The 19493-nt window shown below is 50.5% G+C and overlaps 1 protein-coding gene across 1 annotated transcript in view; it reads left to right on the forward strand.

Moving 5' to 3' along the window:
• Positions 1-19493, forward strand: part of CDH4 (cadherin 4) — a 469303-nt gene that overhangs the window by 338311 nt on the left and 111499 nt on the right. Inside the window, exon 3 of the mRNA XM_053574371.1 lies at positions 4009-4235. Coding sequence (XP_053430346.1) covers positions 4009-4235 — 227 coding nt within the window. The remainder of the gene's footprint in view (positions 1-4008; positions 4236-19493) is intronic.

The raw sequence follows: 19493 nt of genomic DNA on the forward strand, positions 1-19493 counted from the left end.
ATGGGCCAGTCTGCTGCACACTCACCCACACACCTCTCCTGAGTGCTGGCAGGGCCCAGGGCACTGAGGGTCAGCCAGTGCTTTCGATGCCTGTGGCTCAGGTCAGGTGTGAGGCCAGCAGGTGCCCATCTCCCCATCCTGTGGGGTGCATCTCCTAGGGGCAGATAGTGTGGCCCACTGTCCAGTGCCACCTCTAGTGCTGTCTGCAGGGGTCACCCCTGCCACCTTCCAGCGCAGCTTCAACTGTGTGTGTTCAATGAGATTTAATTTTCTTTGGGATTCTCTGCCTCTTAAAACTTAATTGGTGCTCCAGGTGCCAGTGTAGGTACTGGTCCAGCCCGGGTGGTCCCATGCAGGCCGAGGCCAGCCCAGGGCCCCCTCCTCCCCAGGGAGGTTCCCTCTGGTGTCTGCACAACCTTGTGAGCTAGGGTCCCTGCGTTTCCACATGACGTTTCTTGGGCCCTGCATCCACAGTGCCACTGTCTCCCCACTGGCCCCACAGAGTTCTGGTGTCGGAGGCAAAGATAAGGAGGGACCTGCGTCCAGCTGAGAGCTACAGCCTCAATGATCCACGCAGGCACCACCCAGGTTCACACACCCAACCCCAGCAGAAAGTCCCCGCAGGGCACATAGACGGGGCATGCCTGGGCCCAGCGCTCCCCACCCCACTGGGCAGGGGTCCTCAGGTCCTGCCTCAGATGTCACCACTTCCACTTTTTTCCCCAAGAAAGTGTGACACATCCCCAGGCCTCAGTTTCTGCACCTGTTGGCTCCATGCTCCTGTCAGAGGGTGAGCAGCCGGGGCTGGCAGAGGCACCGCCACACACAAGGCACCGGGAGTGCGCATGCCCAGGACCATCTGTGCTGAGTCAGGACAAAACGTGCCATCAGCATTCAGAGCCCAAGAGGAACTTTTCCGTGACATGTGTTGGTTTTATCTGGTATATCGAGAGGAAAGTTTTCTAGAGAATCCCACTGGATTTTAATTTTCTCCCGAAGACTGAGAGAGAACTTAGAAAGCCAAAAGCAAATACGTTAAGAAACCATTACCCTGGCGTGTTAATACTGAGCCACTCACCTTCGTGGCCCAGGGAGCCATGCCGGCCGTCTCTTTTGGTGGTTCCGTCCCATGGTGAGGAGGGCACAGGACGTCTGTCAAGGGATGGTTCTGGGCTGGCAGAGTGAAACAGAGGCCCTCCCTACCCTGAGTGAGCAGACACCCCAGGGCTGCCTGGAGAGGCATTGGCGGGGAGGGAGCTCTAGGCCTCATTCCACCCTCGTATGCCGGGCACCATCCTTGGCCCCTGACGGGCAGGAAACCAGGACCACAGCTCTGGCCCTGGCACTGTCAGCAGCCCTGGGGCACATGGGCAGGAAATGGAAATCTGGGAACCTCAGGCACAAAGCCAGCAAAGGCAACAAAAATGGGTGACATGAGGGGAGGGATAGACAGCAGGGTGTCTGGGGCATCCCTGGAAGCTGGCCAGCTGCGGATTGGTGAGCAGAGCTGACCCCCCCACCCCCACTGCCAGGGTCCTGTCCCAGGCCTATCTGGATATAGACTGATGCTGGACACCACTGTCAGACCCCGGTGTGAGGACTATGCTAGTGCCCAGCCTGGCCTGGTATGTTTAAGGGTCTCAGAGGTCACCTCTCTTCAGTGTGACCCAGCCACATGGCTCTGTGGCGGCGCCAGGTCCTGCCCTTGACTCCCCCTCCCAGCTGGGCTCTGGGACAGGGAGGACAGAGCCTCTCAGTGCTGTGGCCGTGTGGGGTTGCTTTCCAGAACTCACCGGGCCTGGCTGCAGCTGCCTGCCGGGTGCCATCTCCATTCTTGCTTGCGTGGAAGCGCTGTGTTTGTTAGGACAAGCTAAATGGGAAGTAAGTCCGTGTGAGGTGACAGCAGCCCCTTTCCACATGCCCAGAAGCATCCCCAGAATAAGGGGATGCCTCGCCATGCCCAGCTCTGGGCAGCCAGGTCACCCCCTTTCTTGGGGAGTCAGTCAGGAACCTGGAGGCTTCTGCACCTGTTGCCACCATTGCCGGGTGCCATTGGCCACCAGGGTTGACACCCGGGAGCCAGAAAGGTGAGGGTCCCCATCTGGAGAATCCAGACATCAGGGCAAGAGCAGGGCTGAGCCACCAGGTACCCACCTAGAGGAGGATAAGGGACAGTGGCCTGTGTCACCCATAGATGGGAAGAACTCTTGGAGAAGCCCTCACTGTGTCCGGGCCCGTTCCTCCAGACTTGTGCCTCAGAATGGCTTCTGAGGGCCTGGCTTTCATTTCACCGAGGGGCTGTCCCACAGACGCACCTGTGAAGTCCTTGGTCCCTATGACCAGCGGCTCCGGCTGACCCCTGTTCTGACAGACCAGGTGTCAGCAGTCCACTCTTCATAAAGCACCGTTAGCACCAGGACATCGCTAAAGCTGGGGGCCTACTTCCCTAAAAAAACCTCAGATGTTGTATTTCATCCTCAAGACACAGAAACCCTCCCACTTCTGTCCGGCTCCATTAGGTTTATTAGACATTTGCTTTTAAAGAACAAAACAGCCTATTTATGCATTTTGTGCTAATCACTCAGCAATCATGGAATTGTCATTTTTATCTTTTGTCAGTAACAATCGCTTGTCAGATGTGATTGATCTACCAATTTGTTGCTGATTTTAATTTGTTTACCATTGGGACAAACAGTACTATGAAAATATTTAGAAACTTCCCATTACTTAATAAAAATGTGATTATTTATTCAGTCCTTGGAGGGGGCAGTTGCCCTCCTGCCCACCCCGGCTGTCAGAGGAACCGGGTCTGGGGGGCTCTGGCGTCCACGTGCTTGTTGGCTCCCTCCGGCCAAGATGGAAATGCCCGGTGTCATCACATTCGGAAACATTCTTGTATTAAACGCACTGGTGGGAGGTGCTGGTAACTGGGAAGACATGTGAAGTGAAGTATTTGAGACAAGGGAACATAAGCGGCATTTATTATTTCAAGGCAAGCAACAATAAAAGGTGAACACGCGGGAAAAACACTTTATCAGATGTAACACGAGGGAAAAACACTTTATCAGATGTAACAGTGAGTAGCTTTTCTTCGTTTTTAGAATAAATAGTAATTAAATCATGTAGGCTGTGACAGTGAAATTGCTTAAGAAACCAATCCTCCCACCATAATTGCTTAGATACTCACATTTTTATAAATACGCCGTAACTTTATCCATCGCTTTTATCGGCGCAATGTGACACTGGCTGTTGGTGCTTGGTAATTTACCACAGCGTTAAGCGACAGTTGCAAAAGCCCTTGTATGAAAAATGCAGTAATGCAATCCCAATGAATGCGCGGCTTCGGAGAGGTCTCTCTCTGCAGCAGAGTTTAGAATGGCCGTGGCCCTGGAGCCATTAGAAGGGGCTGGCGGTGCCATCACTAGAGTAATGTTGTGGAAAGCACATGCAGGACCCAGCAGGGTCAGTAGATACTTGATGCCTTTGACTCCCATCGGCTTACAGGCCTCTAGGCCGCTGGGTTCTGCTGCCAGAACCCAGCGGCCCTAGGGCTGGCCCCTAAATACCAGCTCTGTTTTGTTCCTTCTTGCACTTAGCCTTCTTGGGGGTAGAAAAATAGATCCATTCAGGGTTTTAAAGTCTGTGCTGACAGGCAGAAGGTATGTGTACAGCAAGAATGGGGAAACGAGGGAATATTTTTTTAGGCAGAGAATACCCACCTGTTTCTCTGAAACCCGGCTGAGTTCAGAGAAAATAGCGATAAGGGAGAGATGCGTTTGCCATGGGGGTGGCTGTGCTTTAGAGGACGTGGATGAACAGGTTGCTCTCTGCTTCTCTCCTTCTGTAAGTCCTCTGGCTAATTCCCTGAGGGCTTGAGATAAGACCCGTCACCTTCTCAGAAGGACAAGAAGCTGCTACTCCCTGAGGACGCAGGGTGGTGCCCCTCAGCTGGGCCCCATGCTGGCCGGACCAGTCCTAACAGCCTCGCCCTTCCTCTTCTTCTTGCAGTCAAGTTCAGCAGCTGTTTGGGGACCAAGGGGACACAATATGAGACCAACAGTGTGGACTTTAAAGTCGGAGCAGACGGGACAGTCTTTGCCACCCGGGAGCTACGGGTCCCCTCCAAGCAGGTGGCATTCACGGTGACCGCGTGGGACCACCAGACCGCCGAGAGATGGGATGCTGTGGTGCGGCTCCTGGTGGCCCAGACCTCGTCCCCATACTCTGCACACAAGGTAAGTAAGGTGTCCCATGTGGATGGAGGGGTCTGTACCCGACGTTTGATATCCTACCTCCTCCTGAGGCACCGGGCATGACCTCTGCCGGGCACAGAGGGTCAGCTCCTCCCCGGGCCAGACTGGCCAGAGCAGCTTTGCAGACAGGTCCCTCACCCACCTGAAGGCTCTGTGCCACCATCTCGATGTTCTTCATCACCACTGGACACAGAGCCCCACATCTGCCTCTCAAAGTGGGTGCTGACAAGTCTGCAGCCCTCCTGCCCAGGGCACTCTCGAGCCCTGGTGGGATGAGAAGCAAGACACGGACCACAGGGTTGGAAGTGAGGCAACCCGAGGAAGCCAGGGTAGGGCCGATTCAGAGGGAAGAAGGGAAAAACAGGAGAGAGAAGGAAAGAGGGAGAGAGGGAATGAAGGAAGAAAAGCCTCTAATGGCAGTGCCCACCCAACTTGTGAGCCTCACTCTGTGGATAGTGAAGACTCTGAGACAGACTGATGTCATTTTTCACTCCCTCCCGAGTCATTATTACAATCCATATGCTGATGAGCAAGGCAGGCTCTGGGGACAGCCAGAAGCAGCCCTGGGACCCTGTCCCATGTGGGGCCTTCACTGTGATAACTGCACCCCACTGCTAAGGGGCAGGGACTTCCATCCCCGCTCACCCTGTGACTGCTGGGCTGTCCCTAAGTTCCCGAGTGCAGGGCTGAGGCCTTGCTTCTAGTGAGCAGAGAGCAGAGAGTTCCAGCTTGTCTAAGGCCTCAGATGAAAGGCACTAATTGAAGATATAATGATACCTTTGGTCAGGCATGTTAATGAAGCTGTTTCTGAGGCAGTTAATCCCTGATCCTCTGTGGAAGGTGGGGACAACAGCTGTGACTACGATCAGGCAGTCCCCAGTAGGATTGTGCCTCAGCCCACATCCAGGCAGAGCCCAGGAAAGCCCAGCCAGTAGAGCACAGGACACTGAATTCACCTTCCAGGCTCAGAGCTCCCTGGGGAACCCAACCACAGGACCCCAGTGAGGCCACAACCCTGCATCCATGACACAGACAGCATACAGGCAGAGTCTCTCCAGCCCATGAGACCCAGTCTTCCTCTGTTATATTTCAGGCCACTTTTGTTGCCAAGGGCTCCCTTTCCTGACTTTCCAGGAACCCACTCACCCCCCACCCTGAGTGATGGCAGCTCATCTGACGCCCACCACATCCCTGATGCTTAGGGATGAAGTGAAGATGACTGTAGGTAGAGCTGAGCCTGGCATGGCAGAGGGGTCCTCTCCAACTGACTGGCTGGGTGTTTGAGGCAATTCCTGGTACCGAGGTCCTGAGGGTGCTGAGAGTACTCTGTGGGGTTAGGTGCGGCAAGGGTGGAAGTAGCAGCTCTTGCTGCTGGCCTGGTACCAACTCTGCACAGCCCAGTGCTCACCACGGCTGCTGGACCTTCACCAAGGTGGTGCAGCGGTGGGAGGAGGTGGGCAGGGACGGAGGGTCTTAGAAGACCAACTCACTGTGGGACACTTGGTCACTTCATTGAGGGCTCTTATCGGAACTGATGCCAACCTTCAAATAATGTCACTCTCTATAAATGGACTAAGGTGATACCAGGTTGTGGTGGCCCCAGATGCCTTCCAGAAAAGCAAACGTAAATCTTCTCCTGTATAAGACACTATCCCAGGCCCTATGTGATACCCATCTTCTCTCACATGTAATGTCTAGTGCACCTTGCTTCATGGCTGGCCACATGAGGAGGGACAAGATGGTATAAGTAAAAACCAAAAGGAGCAAAGCAGGTAAGAAGAGATTCACAGAGGCTCCAAGTAATGGGGTTATCAAACATAGATTTTATACTTAGGTTTACTATGTTTAAGCAAATTAATTATAAGTTTCCAGAGAGAATTAGAAGATATAAAAAAAGAATTAATAGGGTGATTTGGAACTAGAATATAAAAAAATTAAGGGCTCGATGGATAGCTATGTCTGCAGATTAGTCAGAGTTGAAGAGCGAGTTAGTGAAAGAAAGAATATCAAAGAGGTATTCACGCTCTCTACAGCATAACAAGATATACAGAAAGAAGCACAGAAAAAGGGGTCAGAGACATTGGAGAAGCAGAAAGAAGGTCTAATGTGTATGGTCGGAACACGAGGGAAGAAATAACATGGCGGAGAAGTAATGTTTGAAAATACAGTGGCAGGAAATATCCCCAAACTGGCAATAGGCATTTAGGCCTAGATTCAAGGAGCCCCGTGGAGGCTGAGCAGGGGAACCATGAAGACAATAGTGCTTGAGGGCTGCAGATAAAATAGTTGAAACCCAAAGACAGTGGGAATTTTGAAAACCAATGACAAGAGAGTCTTGAAGTTTGAAGGAGTAACAACTAGATGTACAACTAACTTCTCCATGGGAACTATGGAGGGCACAGGACGATAGAATAATGTTTTTAAAGTGCTAAAGGAAAATAGAATTCTATTACCAGTAAAGCTATCCTTCGAGAAGTAAAGTAAAATAAAGACATTTTCAAACAAACAAAAGCTGAAAGAATCTGTCCCAAGTTGTTTTCTTCAGACAACAAACAAGTTGAAGTGAAAGTGGAAATGGGGGACAGAATGAAGAGCTGCAAAAAAGATAAGAAACAGAGAAATGTGGATGACGATTGACAGCGCGTCTCACGAGCCATAGAGTAGATGGCTCGTTCATGACAAGAACTGTGCCAACATTGAGAAAAGATAAATGGAGTCAAAGAGGTGAGGGTTGCTTGCACTGTTCCCGAAGACGATGGAAATGCCGAATTAATATCATAGTAAGGTCTTTGAAAAATCACTGAACATCACAAAAATATATAAGTTTTAAGATGACAGATAAAAAGTACAATAGTAAAATTTTCGATCAAAAAACATAAGAAAAGAGAAATGTAAACAGAATAGATGGGCCATATATTTCTCTTTCTGTAAGGCTATACATATGCAAATATATTAGCAAAATGAAAATATATTAACTACTGTAATTAAAAGAAAACATATTGACAGATAAAGAAAAACTCCAACTATATATAGTTTATAAAAGATATCTAAAAATGTTAAGGAAGGCTGAAAGTGCAATCATAGGGGAAAATTAGCATACAAATACCAATCAGAGTGAAGCTGATCAGAGCTCTGCTAATGTCAGACAAATAGATTCTGAGGGAAAAGCATGATATGCAATGAGGTATATTTTATAAGAATGAACAGTTCGACTCACCAAGAAGATATAAGAAGGCTAAATTTGTGTATATTTAACAATAGGACTTCAAAATGTTTGTGCCAAAGTTGACAGAAATAAAAGGAGAAATAACCAAATATATGTGATCAATGGTAAATTTTAACAAGTATCTTTTAGTAAATAATAAAATAAGTGGAGTAAATATCAGTAAGGACATTGAAGACTAGACCCACACCATTAACAGGTCTGGCCTTCCTCGGGTGTCTATAAACCACAGAAACCAACCACTGCTGAACACGCATTGTTTTTAAGCATACGCAGAACATTTACAAAAATTAACCAAGCAAGTCTCAACATGTTTCAAAGGTCTAAAATCAAACCTAGTTTGTTGTCTTACCTCAGAGCAATTAAGCTAGATGTCAATAACAAAGAAAATAACTGGAAAATACCCAAAGATTTGGAAGTTACATAAAAAGCCTTCTTACCCATGGGTAGAAAATAAATCATATAGAAATCAGAATATTTTGAACTGCTACCATCTTCTCCATAGAATCAAACAAAAGGAATCTCTCCCCCAAAGTGGTGGGGTTCTGAACCTTGCCCGTGACTGTGCCTAAAACCTGCATGAACCGTGTCCCAAACCAGCAAAGACTTTACCTAAAACGGGGACGAACCGAGGCATAAACTGTGTCACAAACCAGCACGACCTTGTCCTTACAGACAAAATTACCAAGCCCAAAACTAGTAGGATCCACGTTCAGAAACATGAAGAACCTTGCAATAACACAAGAGAGGATAATTGTAGACTAATTTTGCTCATAAAAATAGATGCAAAAATGCTAAGCAAAATACCAACCCCCTTGAAATCAGTATTGTGTACGTAGGATAATTAATCATAGCCAAACTGGATTTGTTCCAAGAATGTAGAAGTTCACTGATCAATGTAACTTAATACAGAATAAAAGATAAAAATCATGATTATCTGAATAGCGATTGATAAAATTTAACCTCCATTTAGGTCAAAATAGTCAGCAAATTAGGAAAATAGGGGGTCTTACTTAATTTCACAAAAGGTATCTACAGCAAATATACACTTTACTGTTGCAATATGCAAAACCGTCCCTGATGATCAGAAATATGACAAATACGATTTTACACACTGAGGGTACAAGCCAGCACAGTACAGCAAGAAAAAGAAATCAGAATAGGTAAAGGTCACCTTAATTGTAGCTTATATGATTTTGAGTGTAGAGATTAACAAGGGTGCGGGATATAAAACAATTAGACTCCATATATCAGAAATAGGTCCTTAGAAAATGAAGCCTGAAGTAGATCCCAATTACAACAGCATTAAAATGACCATATGACTCTGAACGAACCTGACAAAAACGTACAAGACCCTTACGTGTTACTGAGAAAAATTAAAGACCTTTGGAAATGGAGGTATATGCCACAGTCATAACACAGAAGGCTGATGCTGCAACGCTACTAATTCCAGGCAAAGTTTCCATGGAATCAGCACAAACTTAATAAAAGCCTGGCAGATTTTTTTTTGCTTGCTTGTGTCCGATTTTAAATTTCTAAATACAAATGCAAAGGGCTAAGGTAGCCTAGAAAAGAAGGTAGGAAGATATGCTCGTCACGACGTGGAGACGTGCTGGTAAACTACAGAGGGTTTTCCCACCCCGGCACCACGTGGGTCACTATGGAAGTTCCAACTGTGTTACAGTCCTTGATTTACTTTAGAGAAACAGTCGACAGTGTCCTTTCTGACACCTCCTTGCACATCTCAACTTGCTCAGCTTTCAGTGTTGTGGGAGGGCTTCCTTTGTCTCCATGTGCATGGATTTTGCATTTCTTGACTTTTATGCATCTCAGAACTTTCATAATCACCTATCTGAATTTGGGGCAGGCATGCTTTGCAGGTGGGACTGTCCTGTGCACTGCAGGACATACAGCAGCGTCCCTGCCCCCACCCCTCCACCCCACATGCATCCAAAGCTCTCTCCTGTCACTGCCAAAGTTCCCTGGCAGCATAAAACTGTCCCCTTTTGTGAACTACTGAACAATACAAATTAAAATGGTGTGGTTTGGGGAGCACAGACGGTCAGGTAGCAAATGGAATAGAAGGCTAAGCCTAGGAATAGCTATTGAATGTTTCACAAAATCAGCTTCACAGATGTATAACTTTCAGACAACAAAATTCCCACATGCAGTGTTTACAATCTGAGGCGCCTGTCACATGCCCAAGGTTCAGATTCTTGGTTTTTTACAAGTGGTGCTCTCTAGCCAGGCCAGCCAACTATAGCCCACATAAAACTACAGCCTGCATCCAAGTCCAGTGAGCCACCTGCTTCCAAATAGCCTACAATCGAAGGGCGGTTCCTACACTTTAAATGGCTACAGATTCCCACACAAATGTCCACAAGTTTGCAACACTGGTCTGCATTTCCAAGATATTTACTATTAGCTCTTTAGGAAAAAGTTTGCCAATTTCTACCTAAATGATAGAGGAAGGACTGTCGTTTCAATAAACAGTGCTAGGGCATGGAGTCTCCTTCAGGAAAAAAATGAAATGACCCCTACCCCCAACACACCCAAAAATCAATTCAAGGTGATCGGCACACCAAGCATGAAATATGTGGGAAAGACTGACAATGACCTTTATTACAAATACGACCTTCTACCCACCAAAGCATGTATATTAAAAAGTAAATAAAACAAGCCAGGGCATGGGAGAAGTTATTTGCAACACTCAGTCATGACCACAGACTCACATGTGGGAAATACAGAGAACCTCAAATCACTACATGAAGACAGATTAAAAAATAAGCAAGAGGCTCACTTTTAACTGAGCAAGAGGCTCACAGGCTAGTCACCGAAGAGGGGAGCTGTAGCAGGTGCACAGGTAAGATGCAGTCAGCCAGATGGCCACACACGTATCAGAATGGCTAAAATAGGAAAGACTTATAAGACCAAGTACCAGTGAGAGCAGAGAGCAAGTGGAATGTCCATGCCCTCTTGGTGAGCATGGGTGATGCGTTGCTGTAGACAACAGTGGGCGTTTTCATTAGGTCAAATAGCCATGCGCCTGGTTTTCAGCACACACACCCCATGGACAGATGTGCACGTAAAGACCAAGAGTCCCGGTCCACACATACCAGGACGCTAAGAGCAGCCTTGCTCATAATAGCCAAAAGCTAGACACAGCCCAAATACCTGTCACCATGAGAATGAATAAATGTGCCAGATTCGTAAAGTGGAATCGTGCACAGCAGAGACGGTGGACAGACCCCAGCCTGAAGGGCAGGAGGAGGGCCCCGCACAGACATGGGGGTGAAGGAGGCAGCAGACAGGCCCTCAGCAGGAGGAACAGGCTGAGTGCTGTGAAGTCCAGCGGGCGGCAGCGCCACGTGTTGGCACGTGCAGGGCGGAGCCTTTGGGGGCTGGCACGTAAGAGGGACTCTGATGATGAGCTCAGCTGCTCACTTTTGTTCCGGGCACTTTTTTTCATATAGTTCATCATTCACAATTCAAAATCTTTTGAACAAATGCAGGCAGAGGGCTTTCTGGCTGGGTTTGGAGAAGGTGGGGCATTCAGATGGGGACACAGGGTGGACAGGAGCTCTGCTGGAGGAAGGTTCTAGAGAAACAAGCAGCCTCCTTCAGAGCGGCAGGTCACACAGTGTTCACAGGCCAGGGACGCGCCTCTGACAGGAGCCGGGAGCAGGTGCAGGGACCCTCGTTTCCTGGTTCCATACATAGCATTTCCCCCACGTCCAGGTTTTCCAAGTGCAGCCTCCTCTGCCCATTATTTCAGCAACTCTCCTTGAACGTGGGTAAAACTGACAGCTTTACAGTTATGTGAAGCATAAAAATTGGCAACTTTGCTCCTCTCTTCCTGTCCTCTGTTAGCAACTGTTTGGAAACAGTCTTTCTGTGGGTAACAGCGGGGCTGGAATCCGGAAGGACTTTTGTGTGTGTGTGTGTGCAGTCCTGCGGGGAAGCTGATAGCAATTCAATTAGAAAATGCAAATGAGGTCACATATTTCCCACCGGAGTGTTGAATTGCCCCTAAGGAATCAGCAATATCCCAGCCTCACAGTAAACACTTGAGATAAAGTTTCTCACACGGTTGTCATCTGACTAGCTGTGGTAGCACTTGAGAGTGGCAATAGGACCTGTGGGTATAGTTTACAAAAAAGAAATGGTTGTTTATGAAACTAATATCGGGTCTTAGAGTGCGTCAGCATTTATGAAGGATAAACTCCGCCCAGCAGCACCCCACAGCCAGGCCCAGACCCTGACCTGTGTTCTGTCCTCAGGTTCCTGCCGCTGCAGGTGTTATGGGCTGAATTGTGTCCCCCAAAATTCAGGTGCCAAAATCCCAACCTCAGACTGTGACCTTATTTGGAAATAGCAGCTTTGCAGATGTATGAATTAGGGGGAGGTCATTGGGGTGGGTGGCCAACCCAGCAGCCTGGTGTCCTTAGACAAAGGGGAAATGTGAGACAGACACTGCAGGAGAGAGCACGGTCTGAGGACAGAGGCAGAGACGGGGCGATGCTGCCACTGCCCACAGGCCACAGAGGTTGCTGGCAGCCCGCAGAGGGCAGGAGAGAGGCTGGGCCGGATCCTCCCTCATAGCCTCAGAAGGACCAGCCCTGCCAGCCAGCACCTTGATCCAGACTCACTCACGGCCTCCAGAGCTAGGAGAGAACACGCCCATCTGTGGCTTTTATCACAGCAGCACGAGGGCAAGACAGGAGAGTAGTGGCTGGTGTCCTCCCGCTGCAGTGGAGTCTCAGCGCGGCCAAGTGCACACAGAACCGGCTGCCGCCCAAATGGGGTGCTGCTCCCCAGCAGGCACCCTGCCTAGGCTCCAGACTCCCCTTAATCCTCTTCCTGCAGCCACTCTGGCCCCCAGGACGACGCAGCTGCCTCACCAAGGCTTCAGTTCAGTAAGCCCCAGGAAACAGCCGGTGCAGCAGGGCACGAGGAGGTCAGGGTGCAGGTGAGGCTCCCCGTTCAGAACACCCAGGGGCAGGTGCATGTCGGGGTGCAAGGGGGGCTCCCAGTTCAGAACATCCAGGGGCAGGTGCAGGTCGGGGTGCGAGTGGGGCTCCCAGTTCAGAACATCTAAGGTTTGTTGCCACATGGCCTTGGCCTCTGCCCTCCTGAAATCCCCCATACAGGAAAGCCAGGTGCATCTCTGATAGCCACAGAGCCCTTGCAAGCCCACAGGCCTGGGCACCTGGCCTCACATAGCAGATGACAGAGTCAGACCCATGAGCAGGGCCTGCAGAGTCTCCACGGAAACCTGACTACACGTCCAGGCTGCTGGTCACACCCTCACCCACAGGACTGAGCCTTCTGGAGGCATGAGCGCCAAACAGACCATTTTTCTCACTAATTGGCACACGTGAACAATTTCATTCAGTTCTATCACTACAGACGCCAGGAAAAGTCATACATTTTTTTCCTTAACTTGCTAATTTAGTTTTTACCGTCAATGTATTTTTTCTGTAAACTGAAGGGTAATTTTAAAATGTTTCTAGCTAAACACAGTTGTCTTCACTCTCAACAGCATGTTGTTCTCAACCAAGACATTTGGCATCATCTAGGTACATCTGTGGGTGTCACCAGGCAGGTGGGGGTGTCGGGGATGTACAGCCCTGGCATCAGCAGCTGCAGTGGAGAAACCTCGCCCAGAGCAGGTGCAAGACCCTCTCAGGGACTGGGGTCCTCGGTGCACTGGGGGAAAGGGACACTGAGCAGCCTGGCAGGTGGCTGCACGCCCACACTCGTGACTTGTCCAGAACAGTCTGAGTCTTTCCCTTGCTTCTCTGGGCTGGACGGGAGGGTGATGACTGAATGCCGCTGCCCCTTTGTCAGCTGCAACGCCTCGTTCTGTGGTCTGTGTTCAGTTCTGAAGCAGGTAGCTGTGGCTTTCAGATCTTCGTCCAGAGAAAGGTGGTTTGCGATGCTAATTAGGAACAACAACAAAGCCTCCCGCCGGATGATGGCAATTATTAAAGGTCCCCAAAGACCGCATCCAAACTGTTTCCCCCAGAACTGCTCACTCTGGGAGATGTCACAGCCAGAGGCACCTGCTTGGCACCCAGGCGTGGAGGCAGTGGGGCCCAGGAGCACAGCGTGGCAGGCAATCGCCCCTCTTCTGCACCCACAGCCATTCTTCCGAGAGGGAAGGGAGGGCTGAGCCTGAGGGGCACAGCCTGAGGCCCCACTGACCATGGACGACCCTGGGCAAGTCACTGAACTTCCCCAGATGGAAATGAGGGCGTGCTCGCTGTTCTTGCCACCTAGGCGTGAGTGCTCAGAGAGGCCTGCCTGGCACACAGCTGCGGCGTGCCCTGGCACGTCAGAGTCCGGCTGCCCTTCCTAGCAGATAAAACAGAGCAACGGCCACCCTGTTCACTGAGGAGCCCTCTTCTGTCATTTCTATGGGAATTTTCAACGTAACAACCCCCCTTCTTAGAGACCAGGAGTAAGAAAGCCAGGGTGCGCAAGAGGCAAGGAAGGTGCACCCTGCCCCCGGCCATGTCACCAAGACAGGGCAATCTCACAAAGTGCTACTTCACAGCCAAATTCCTACAATGTCTATTCACAGTGGCCCGTGGGCTCAATTTGTAAGGAACGTGATGCCTTCCTGTTACTTCTTTTCTGTTTGTTAAGTACCATTTTATTCTGTCCACTGTTGGCTGCCATGGAAACCGCCTGAAAGGCTGCAGACAGCACCCTGGTTAAACACTTGAAATGTCCGTGTTCCCAGGCAAGTGCAGGGCGCCCTTCTCAAAGGTACACTGGAAAGGAAGCAGGGGCAGAGGAATGAGCTATGCACATTTAGTGCCCCCCCCCCACCGAAAGAAACCTAACTATCCCCAGTAAAACTCAGCACCAGGTGAGACATTTGGGGGCAGCTTTTACCCCTCATTGGAGCGTGCTTCACCCAGAGGATGGGCCAGGTACACCCCACACAGCTGTCATGGAGCACCTCAACAAAGACAGTGGCCGGCACGGGGACGGATTGGCCTGTCCCCCCTTCCAGGAACTAACTTGAAAAAGTTCCAGAGATTCCTTTTATTGAATCAAGCAGACATGTCCCCATGCTGTTTTTCTTGAAACTGGGAATTTTATTTTTTTTCCTTTTTTTTTATTTTTATTAAATCATAGCTGTGTACATTAATATGATCATGGGGCACCATACACTTGGTTCATAGATCGTTTGACACATTTTCATCACACTAGTTAACATAGCTTTCATAGCATTTTCTTACACCTGCGGTGCATCTTATAAGGGTATATGTGAATCCTAGTAAATGTGGAATGTAAAGGTCTCAGCAAAAGAAACTGGGAAATTTAGACGCAAAGGAATCGCCCAGCGGGGTCAGCCCAGGGCCCTGCGCCTGGGTGGGATGGCATGACGCACGTCACCTTTGCTGTCTGAGACTCTGGTCTCTAGAGGGCGGGGATGCCAGGCTCCTCTTAGAAGCACACTGCAGATGTGACCTTTGGAAATTTGGAGCAATCTCCACACTCACGCCACCTCTTAGGAGTGAAGACTCCTGCTAGGAACAGCAGGATACTTGCTTCCTGCAGAAGCATAGGGCTCCCACATCTAGACGCCTATGCTCAGGTGACCCAGTCCCTGCTCTGCTGTTCCCTCTGCTCTGGGGATGTTCCCACCCACCCCCCAGAGGCCTTGTCTCCAGCACCTGTCGCACCCATTGGCAGGGCGGGGGGGTGTCATTTCCACTGTGTCTGCAGCACCAGGAGCGTTCGTGGTGCAGAGTGCCTGGGAGGAGCACCTGCCAAGCCCACCCCCACAGACAGCCTCCTTTTTGAGGACAGAGGTCAGGAGGGGACCCGCCATCTGCTTTTCTATCACAAGGAAAGTCGGAAACCATCCATCAGCATTCACCCCCTGAGCAATTGGTGCCCCTGCCAGTGGGGGGACCTCCATGGCAGTTTGCATTTTTCTATTCCAGAACCCCCCCTCATGTCCAGATAGTGGGGAATCCTGTGGCAAGTGCCCTGAGCAGTTGGCGCCCACCTCATGCCCAGATAGTGGGGGGACCCCCATGGCAGGTGCCCTGAGCAGTTGATGCCCACCTCACGCCCAGATAGTGGGCAGACCCCATGGCAGGTGCCCAGGGGCCTCTGTATTGATCATTCACACCTCCAGGAGGGCATCACTCCCTAGTGTGTTCTGCGTCACCCCTTCCCCTCACAGCCAAGTCTCCTGCCCAGCTTGTCACACCCGTAACACTGTGAAAACATGACAAATTACTCCTGTTTGCATGTAGATTGGGGGACGCCTCTGATTGCCTAGCCGTCACGCCGTAGCACTGTGAAAACATGACCAGTTACCCCTGTTTCCATGTAGAGTCTTCCCTTGACACTTTTCTCTGTCTCTTCTTTTTTTCTTTCCAAAAAAAAGAGGATAATTTAAAACCTTTGTGGTCGGTGCTGCATCATTCACCTCTCCCGGGGGGGAGGGGGGGGCCTGCTCCCTGCAGCACAGGGCAGCCCCCCACCGCGTCAGCATACGCAGACACTCCCCTAAGTGGAGAGCAGACCCAGGCAGGCGCAGAGCCGCCCGGAGCTCGAGGAAGTAAGGGGTGTGTTGAGCTGAGCTGCTGCTGGGTGCACGCAGATTTTTGTCAATTTGCAGCTCACCTGTGGCCTTCCAGCGAGGGTGGAAGAGTGTCACTGCTCTGTGACTTTCCCGTCCTCTCACTTCCACTCACCTCTCACTGCTTCCCCTGAAAAAACAAGCAATGTGTCCGTAAGTGTGCGGGGTCCTTCCCTTTAACCCGGGAGAGAGTAGAGGTCACAAATCATCACAAAACGCTCAGTCGCTAGGTCCTTGGAGCAGAAATACAGAGTAAAGAAACTCAGGGAGAGAGATAACTGGGGTCGCCCTTCGGGAGGGTTTCTAAGAGTAGTGGGAAATGTTATTTGTACTTAGTGTGAGTAGCAACGACGGTGTTTCTGCGCGGTATTCTGAGTGCACCAAGGTCCTCGCATGTCGGGAAGAACAAGCCTGCTGCAGAGGGCAGGTGCTAATTGTCTGTGGCATTTTCTCCCAGGGAAGTGGGTGCATCTTCCAGGCAGAAGCCGGCACAGGTCTGGCATTGATTTCCACCAGACTTTGTTATTACATTTGTCTCACAGCTTTAAAATAGTAGCAAATATGTGCAATTTATTTAAACAGCACTAGGGAAATTAGCACCATCCTAGCTCATCCTAAGCAAGGGAAGATAAAGGAGGGGTTTTTTTTAATCTGCTGTTTGGGAAACCCTTCAAAATGATCAGCCTGGAATTCAGAAGGAGTTTCTGCTGGTCCCACAGCATCCCAGGTGAGAGAGTCAAGTGGCCTCTGCCTCACCCACACCAGCAGCGGGGAAGCCCCTCCTGGAGGTCGTGCAGGAGATGCCCAACGCCCCTCCCATCATCGGAAGGGTTTATTTGCTGGGTTTCCCTGGTTGGCCTCATGCAGACCTGCTCAGGAACAAAAGCCATTCTAACATGTCCCTTCCGCTGGGTGGACACTGAGCCCTTGTGCGTTGAGAGACTAGAGCAAGGTACTCGTGCATGTGTGCACATACATGCATGTGTGGGGGTGTGCATGCACGTGTGTAGGGAGGGTGCATGCGTGTACGTGGGGTGTGTGTGTGTGTGCACATGCATGCCTGCATGTGTACATGTATGAGTGTGCGTAGGGGGTGTGTACATGCATGACTGTGTGTGCATGCGCATGTGTAGGGGGTGTGTGCATGTGTGTACAGGTGTGCACGTGTGTGTGGATGTGTAGGGAATGTGCATGTGTGTGCCTGTGAGTGTGTGCATGCGTGTTTGTGCATGTGTGTGCGTGGGGGGGTGGGAGGTGTGTGTATGCATGTAGGAGTGTGTGTTTGTGTGTGTGGAGCAGCACGCCGTCACCCCAGAGGGTCCTTGAACGTGGACCCACACCCAGAGCTCACGAGTTGCAGGTAGGACGGGGTCTGTTTCCTTACCTCACCCCCTTGCTGCTGGTCCTAGGACAAGCCCCGAGACACAGACATCTCTCCGCCCAGGTTGTGGCTTTTGGACTACATCGTGGGTGCCAGGAGACGCCACTCACATCCCCTCCCCAGGGCTCCCCAACTCCCCATGGGAATGGAGGTGTCTGCTGGCCACACACACACCCTGTGACTGATGTGTCTGATGTGACTTCACAGGCAGAGCGAGCCCAGTGAGGGGTGCCCTGTTCTGAGGTCAGACTCCTCTGCCCCATGAGCTCTGTGACATTCAGCAGTTGTCACCAGTCATCCCCAATTTCTCCCTGGGAAAGTGGGGGTGGCGAGGCTTCTCTGGGGCTCGGGGGAGCCACATGGAGCCCAAGTGCTCAGCACGTGCCCACAGTAATGCTTTACCTACTGTGTTGTGTTATTTTGAGGCACCGTGAGCAGTCGGGTGAATCCGACTCATTAGCACTGAGGTGTCATTAACCCACTGTCATCACCCCAAGGTAAAGACAGGCTCTGGGCGGTGCTGTCTGTCTTGACCCGTCCTGTGGGGCTGGTAGGACTTCTGCAAAGGAGGGGCCGGTATGGTCACCCAGGGCACAGGGTCCTGCTGTCATCCTCACCTGACACTCAGGACCAGGGAGGCGCTCGTTACACCGGAAACATGTTGACTGCACTCTAGTTGTAGGGGGAGAATGCACAGCAGGACTGTGCTAAAACCCATTTCCAAAGTTCCCCAAGGAACCAAAGAAGACCCCACACTTTGTCATCAAGAGGGGTAAGGGCAAATCACAGGGACAGCATCTGCTCCTGTGACTTGCACCGAGGCTGGTGTTGAGTAGTGAGTCCACAGAGGGTGGATGGGGCTGGTGATGAATTGTGTGTCCACGGAGGGTGGATGGGGCTGTGTTGGGTGGTGTGTCCACAGACGAGGTGTCTGTCCCTGACACAATAGCAGTGCCCACAGAACCCTTGCTGTTATCGCTTAGACTCCCTAATGGGGAGCTCAGTGCAACACGCAGCCGCATCCTTGTTGGGAAGAATCTCAGCGGGGACCCCTCACAGGATTGCAGCTTGGCCAGATGGATCTTCCTGTCAATAGGGTTTAACTTTGGACATTTCAGAGCTGATAATGATATTTTTGGGGGGTTGGGTTTTGTTTTGGGGGAGGGTTTTTGCATCAATAGGTAGCTGTGTTAGACTCACTTCTGTGCAGACTTTTTTGCAAAAGGAGTGGGGAAGATGCCCCAGCACAGAGTGTCGTAGGCTGGATCTCAGCAGTGACGGGAGGAGCAGCCTTTGGTCAAATGCCTCCCAGCCAGCCCTGAACTCTGCCATGGGCCTGTCTCTGCCGTGTGAACTCTCCGAGGACTGTGCTCAGACCTGCCGTACGGCGCGCTGTGAACTACACATGCCGTGGAGTGCGTGGTGTCCTGTGTGCACGCGAGGCTTTGGCTCTGCTCACCACAAGCAGTCACGGACAGTATAACATTCAGAAAGCAGAGAAAGGTGAAAGGAATGAAGTGAAATAGCGTAAAACTCCCTGGCAAAAAGAGAAAGCCAGTGTTCACCTGTTGATATATTTCCTTCCTATTCTTTAAGAAAAGAACTGGGGGCGGCGCCTGTGGCTCAGCGGGTAGGGCGCCGGTCCCATATGCCGGAGGTGGGGGGTTCAAACCCAGCCCCGGCCAAATTAAAAAAAAAAAAAAAAAAAAAAAAAAAGAAAAGAACTGGGATTCATGCTGCACGCCTGCTTTGATACTATCTCTCCACTGATGTTTTGTAGGTATTTCTTCATGTCAGAGTCTTGAAAGAGTAACTTTTAGTGACGTCCCCGGTACGAGCACAGCGTAACACGTCACTGCTTATTTACTCTGTGACTTCCAGCTCTTCTTTCTGTATTTTTACGGCTATAAAAAAAGTCTACAATTAACAACCTTACACAAAGGCTTTTGTCCCCATGTGGCATCACTGGGACAGATTCCCAGCTGCGGAGTTACTGAGGTGGGCGTCATTTTTGAGGTTCTTGAC

The sequence above is a fragment of the Nycticebus coucang genome, chromosome 21 (assembly GCF_027406575.1).
Source record: "Nycticebus coucang isolate mNycCou1 chromosome 21, mNycCou1.pri, whole genome shotgun sequence".
NCBI lineage: Eukaryota > Metazoa > Chordata > Mammalia > Primates > Lorisidae > Nycticebus > Nycticebus coucang.